Here is a 7,551-nt window from a genome sequence, read left to right on the forward strand (position 1 = left end):
TGTGTTAGTATAACCCCACTATACTCTGTTAGTACAACCCCACTACACTGTTTTAGTACAACCCCACTATACTGTGTTAGTACAACCCCACTATACTGTGTTAGTATAACCCCACTATACTGTGTTAGTACAACCTCACTATACTGTGTTAGTACAACCCCACTATACAGCCCCACTATACTGTGTTAGTACAACCCCACTATACTGTGTTAGTATAACCCCACTATACAACCCCACTATACTGTGTTAGTACAACCCCACTATACTGTGTTAGTATAACCCCACTATACTGTGTTAGTATAACCCCACTATACAACCCCACTATACTGTGTTAGTACAACCCCACAATACTGTGTTAGCACAACCCCACTATACTGTGTTAGTATAACCCCACTACACAACCCCACTATACTGTGTTAGTATAACCCCACTATACAACCCCACTATACTGTGTTAGTATAACCCCACTATACTGTGTTAGTACAACCCCACTATACAACCCCACTATACTGTGTTAGTACAACCCCAAAATACAACCCCACTATACTGTGTTAGTATAACCCCACTATACAACCCCACTATACTGTGTTAGTACAACCCCACGATACTGTGTTAGTACAACCCCACTATACTGTGTTAGTACACCCACACTATACAACCCCACTATACTGTGTTAGTACAACCCCACTATACAACCCCACTATACTGTGTTAGTACAACCCCACTATACTGTGTTAGTATAACCCCACATACTGTGTTAGTATAACCCCACTATACTGTGTTAGTACAACCCCACAATACTGTGTTAGTACAATCCCACTATACTGTGTTAGTATAACCCCACTATACAACCCCACTATACTATGTTAGTACAACCCCACTATACTATGTTAGTATAACCCCAATATACTGTGTTAGTAAAAAAACCCTATACAAACCCACTACACTGTGTTAGTACAACCCCACAATACTGTGTTAGTACAACCCCACTATGCTGTGTTAGTACAACCCCACAATAATGTGTTAGTACAATCCCACTATACTGTGTTAGTACAACCCCACTATACTGTGTTAGTACAACCCCACAATACTGTGTTAGTACAATCCCACTATACTGTGTTAGTACAACCCCACTATACTGTGTTAGTATAACCGCACTATACAACCCCACTATACTGTGTTAGTACAACCCCACTATACTGTGTTAGTACAACCCCACTATACTGTGTTAGTACAACCCCACTATACTGTGTTAGTATAACCCCACTATACTGTGTTAGTACAACCTCACTATACTGTGTTAGTACAACCTCACTATACTGTGTTAGTACAACCCCACTATACTGTGTTAGTACAACCCCACTATACTGTGTTAGTACAACCCCACTGTACAACCCCACCATACTATGTTAGTACAACCCCACTATACTATGTTAGTATAACCCCAATATACTGTGTTAGTAAAAAACACCCATATACAAACCCACTACACTGTGTTAGTACAACCCCACTATACTGTGTTATTACAACCCCACTATACTGTGTTAGTACAACCCCACCATATAACCCCACTATTCTGTGTTAGTATAACCCCACAATATTGTGTTAGTATAACCCCACTATACTGTGTTAGTACAACCCCACTATACTGTGTTAGTATAACCCCACTATACTGTGTTAGTATAACCCCACTATACTGTGTTAGTACAACCTCACTATACTGTGTTAGTACAACCCCACTATACAGCCCCACTATACTGTGTTAGTACAACCCCACTATACTGTGTTAGTATAACCCCACTATACAACCCCACTATACTGTGTTAGTACAACCCCACTATACTGTGTTAGTATAACCCCACTATACTGTGTTAGTATAGCCCCACTATACAACCCCACTATACTGTGTTAGTACAACCCCACAATACTGTGTTAGTACAACCCCACTATACTGTGTTAGTATAACCCCACTATACAACCCCACTATACTGTGTTAGTATAACCCCACTATACAACCCCACTATACTGTGTTAGTATAACCCCACTATACTGTGTTAGTACAACCCCACTATACAACCCCACTATACTGTGTTAGTATAACCCCACTATACTGTGTTAGTACAACCACACTATACAACCCCACTATACTGTGTTAGTACAACCCCACTATACAACCCCACTATACTGTGTTAGTACAACCCCACAATACTGTGTTAGTACAATCCCACTATACTGTGTTAGTATAACCCCACTATACAACCCCACTATACTATGTTAGTACAACCCCACTATACTATGTTAGTATAACCCCAATATACTGTGTTAGTACAACCCCACTATACTGTGTTAGTACAACCCCACAATACTGTGTTAGTACAATCCCACTATACTGTGTTAGTAAAACCCCACTATACTGTGTTAGTATAACCCCACTATACTGTTAGTATAACTCCACTATACTGTGTTAGTACAACCTCACTATACTGTGTTAGTACAACCTCACTATACTGTCCTGACAATGTTTGCAGCTGTCAATGTCCTTCCCTGACCAATTTTCATTTTCCTCCTCTCCATTCTCTATGAAAACAAAATGAATTGATCATCACAATGATACCATACTGAATCTGACTGCTGAACGTACACTATGTGCCATTGTCCTTATTGGTTCTTTTTTTCCCCTCACAGGAGCCAATGAATGAACAAAACTTTGACACGTATGTGAGTACTTTGACAGACATGTACACCCATCAGGACCAATACCAGAGTCCAGAGAACAAGGAACTATTGGAGAACATCAAACAAGCGGTGCAAGGCATCCAAGTGTAGTAGCCTATCTTCTGGCCAAAAGGCCCAGTCTGAGGCCAAATCAAATGATGTTAAAGCAACAAATAAAGGTCAAAAGAGAATGGATTATGATTGTTGCTGCTGTAATTTACCGTAGTATTTATTTTATTCATTATGCTGTAATGCTCTGAGCTCCATTGTAATGGGTTTTCTGCCTTGCTTTAAAAATAGTTCCCAATGGCAAAAGTTTCAAAGAACATTCACGTTTTGTACATTTTCATATGACCTAATATAATGTGATGTACTGTTTATAGCTGCTAATGTATGCACATTTTAGTGTATATGTATTTATTAATTGTAAGCTTGTATCATTCATTATTTTAACGATATTGATAAAAAGGACAAAACTGAGTGCCACGGGTAGGGTGCCAGATGAGGGCAATGTGAAGACCAATCAGAACTGAGTGCCACGGGTGGGGAGCCAGATGAGGGCAATGTGAGGACCAATCAGAACTGAGTGCCACGGGTGAGGAGCCAGATGAGGGCAATGTGAGGACCAATCAGAACTGAGTGCCACGGGTGGGGAGCCAGATGAGGACAATGTGAGGACCAATCATTTTTAGATAAGCTTTTCTCTAAGTATGTCATAGAAAACAAAAATGACCTTTGGTGTGAAGATTGTTTAATGGATGTAAATGTATTGATTTTTGTAACAATGTTTGAAAAACTCTTTGTCTTCAGTGGTCTGTGTGAACACTAATAATAATGTCTGTGTTTAAATCAAGTTTAAGAAGAAACCATGTATAAATATGACACATTTTAAACATCATGACACGGAAACTGCTAACTGGTCCAACTCCCATAACCTAGAATGACACTTCATTTACTTAGAAATAAAACGTCTTAGTAATCTGTGTTGTTAAAAACACACAGTTAGATGTCCAACTCCCATAACCTAGAATGACTATACTTCATTTAGTTGGAAATAAAACGTCTTAGTAATCTGTGTTGTTAAAAACACACAGCGAGATGTCCAACTCCCATAACCTAGAATGACTATACTTCATTTAGTTGGAAATAAAACGTCTTAGTAATCTGTGTTGTTAAAAACACACAGCGAGATGTCCAACTCCCATAACCTAAAACGACTATACTTCCATTTACTTAGAAATAAAAAGTCTTAGTAATCTGTGTTGTTAAAAACACAGAGCGAGATGTCCAACGAACAATGGCTATGGAAAATATAAAGGAGACAATCTAGCATTACTAATTTATTTGAATTCTATTGAATACTTAGTAGGACCACTTATCAGCAATATTGGTATAACAATGATTACATCACTTGTTTAGATATGGGATGCAATCGATATAGAAAAAGTTTGGGTATATGCAATTTCTTATAAATGAAATTATAGCTGATAAAACTCTTTTTACTAACAATGTAAATGTATTAAGTTTTGTATAAATCTTTTAATACAATCATGTTTTAGAAATTCAACGTGGGGAGATCAGTTCCAAAATGAACGATGGATGAGTTAATGAGTTTCGTTCTTTTCATGTTACATTTTGCACAGGGACACCTTTGTTTCCATGTTTTGATGTTTTGATTGAAACTTAAAGAGGTACTTGAAAGCTCAAATTGATGGTCAGAGGTTTTGTAGAAAAGTTATCTTTACAATGGCTGATTGATGCGCTCGACTTACAGGGTCAACGTCCTTCATTAATCATAGTATATTATTGCACTTGTTCAGTTGAAATGTCTTTGCGATCATGCATCTATGTGTCTGAGCCACAACACATTACATGAGATAAAGACTGCTCTTTGATTCAGTCCTAAAAGTGGATATATTGGTAAAAAAAAACATGTTATTGATATGCATTATAACAGCAAAGAATGCTAACCAACAACAGTGACATTGGTAATAGTGGTCTATGATTGTTTCTATGATTGATGACAATTTCATGAGTAAATTGCAATCACTTTCTAGGAGACACCCTTAATAAATGTATTCATAGTACTTAAAGGCCCAATGCAGTCAAAAACATGATTTTTCTGTGTTTCATATATATTTCCGCACATTGAGTTTGGAATAATACTGTGAAATTGTGAAAATTATGTTAATGCGCTTTTCGTGTAAGAGCTGTTTTAAAAGACTGCCTGAAATTTCTGCCTGTTTTGGTGGGATGGAGTTTTGGCTGTAAATTAGTTAAAAGACTAATAAGAAAGCGAGTTCCAAATCTCTGCCAATAACAGCTAGTTTTCAGTTTTCCCTTCCCCACTCAGATCACTCCCAGACAGTCCAAGAAAAAGTATTGCTTGAGAAATTGCTTTTTGCTGAGAAGCTATTTTTGTTTATTTTTGACCATTTTAATTGAAAACAATCACAGTAACCTACTTGTTTCCCAGAAAGGATTTGATATTGAGATAAAAACAGCTGAACTGGACCTTTAAAAACACCATTATAATGCAATGTAAGTGTCAATGTCAGCCCCCTATAATGCCGTTATCTTTTAAACATCAGCCAACTGCAGTATTCTACCCTTACATAGTAAGTACTTATTACTAATTAAATTTCCTATACAAATTGGCATAACCATGCGACTTGCACTTGCTGAAGATGACTCTACTAATGGATTATAAATGTGTTCTTAATACAGTTTATCGTGCATGCACTTCATGCGAGTATGAATATGGGTAAATAGAGAGAATGATTCACGTAAGACATATGTGGAAGTAAGTTTGTGTGTGGAGTCAACGAGACAGAGCTCCGTGAGTCAAGTTCACTTCAGACAACCCTTTTTGATAGTCAACCTGAGGGTGCTATAGTCATTGACCTGATCTCACAGGTGGAATGTGGACTTCTACTAGACTAGAGGTCCACATTCCATTTGACTCCTCATGTCCGTGTCTAAAGCTTTGTGTCAGCAGCTTATTGCCAATATAGCAAAGCTTTAGACAGATCGACAGCTTCTACTATTTTTCTTTAGTCAATTATTCTTACTGATACAAAGGAAATGGGAATTTTAAGCACAAATCTGCTGCTCACCAACAGTCAGTTCATATTGTAATATCAAATGTTAAAGTTTATCTGTAATTATTTACATACAGAACACTAACATGTCACATGCTAGAATGCAGAATAATTTTCGTATTAATATTTGGGAATTCATGAATTTATTAAACTGCTACAATTATAATTTATTTTGAGTAATGCTTTGATGAAAATGATTTTATACTAAATGTATTTCCTTCTCTCCTTTCCCCTGCCCCCTCTTGCAAACTTTCCAACTTAATTTTGGTACCACATGGCATGATTTTTGTTGATCTATCATTTTTGTTGTATATGTTTAAAATCACAAGTTGCTATGATATTTCATTTGAAATTGTGACGTTTGTACGATTTTTATCATGCTGGTGTTAACATCTCTTACTCTGAATAAAACGTGTGTTGCAACACTAACTTGTACTGTTTCCGAAAATGATTGCCTCAAACATTGTTGAAGAAGAGTATGAGAAGAGAAATAGCCTCGTCAGAGAGCATTGGTGCAGAGTCACTTACCTGACTTGATCAGAGCAGCTGCAAGTTATGTGAAGCTAGCCACAAAAAGGATTAGCCACAATAGTGGAATTTACGGTTTGCCTTTAAAATAAACTTTCTCAATGAAAGTCAAGCAAATAATATATATTGTGGAATCATGCCATAATCGAATAGATGATGCTAAACTAGGTTGGAATGTTCTTATATAAATTCAACAAAAGACAATCAGTTAAAAATCTGTTGAAACCACATTGGATGTATTAGACTTTAGAATAGCATTAGGGGCATACTTATTTCACTGTACAGCATCATCTATGGATTGTGGATCAAAGACATGTGGTATCAGTCTACTGACTTCGTGACCCCCAGAGAACATTAGCCGTAGCTCTTATTGCAGGACTCTGAAACCACTGTGAATTGAGCCACATTTATTGTACCAGTCAACCTACTATGTGCATTTCATTGATCCCCAATCATTAGGTAAAGCTGCACAGTGCAATATGAATGTCAATGCACACAATAGACTGACTGGGGAGGTGATTTCCCACAGTCAAAGTCCCGCAATAAGAGCTAATATTTGCTAAACACTTCACAGTTGTGTTCTCTGGGTGTCAACACGTAGACTGATACCCCACTTCATTTCTCCACATTCCAACACTCCATTCATGTTTAACATTACCTCGTCTGAAAATTGCATGATTCCACCAATTGTAACTTTCTGCGTTACTTTCAAAGATGGATTTTTATTTTGAATGCGAACAGCAAATTCCACTATTGTGGCAAGCTTCACAACACATAACCGGGTCCGGTCAAGACATAGTAGCCAGATGAAGCTAGCTGGCTGCTTATAAATGTAGTTTTGGGCAACAGGGTTAAGTAGTTGGCTAGCTGGTTATTTCAATGGGAGAACAACAACAAGTGGCCTAGCGAATATTTACTCACATAGATTCCTAAATCATTGCTAAGAATATTGAACATGACTGTTCATTGTTTTCAGGCTGGTTGCATTGGTGCTAGCTAGGTACCAAGCTAAAGCTGGCTAGACACCACAGAATTTGCTAATAACATCTGTATCAAAGATATTTGCAAAAAAATGTATCCTTCTTGTTTGAACCTGAGCTAATTTCAAACGCTCAAACAGATGTTTTCCCATTCGGTCGAACTAATGATGCCTTATTACCAACGCAGGATTGTCCAGCTTTGACAGTGATCGTAATGCGGGCGCTCA

At 37.5% G+C, this 7,551-nt stretch overlaps 1 protein-coding gene across 9 annotated transcripts in view; it reads left to right on the top strand.

Moving 5' to 3' along the window:
* LOC110521081 (myelin transcription factor 1-like protein) overlaps positions 1-6,245 on the top strand; it is a 152,856-nt gene extending 146,611 nt beyond the window's left edge. For all 9 annotated transcript variants that reach the window (XM_036976123.1, XM_036976122.1, XM_036976127.1 and 6 more), the window contains one exon: positions 2,686-6,245. In XM_036976123.1, the coding sequence (XP_036832018.1) occupies positions 2,686-2,826 (141 nt within the window). In that variant the 3' untranslated portion in view covers positions 2,827-6,245. The remainder of the gene's footprint in view (positions 1-2,685) is intronic.
* Positions 6,246-7,551: the final 1,306 nt, after the last annotated feature.

Source organism: Oncorhynchus mykiss, chromosome 4 (assembly GCF_013265735.2).
Source record: "Oncorhynchus mykiss isolate Arlee chromosome 4, USDA_OmykA_1.1, whole genome shotgun sequence".
Lineage (NCBI taxonomy): Eukaryota > Metazoa > Chordata > Actinopteri > Salmoniformes > Salmonidae > Oncorhynchus > Oncorhynchus mykiss.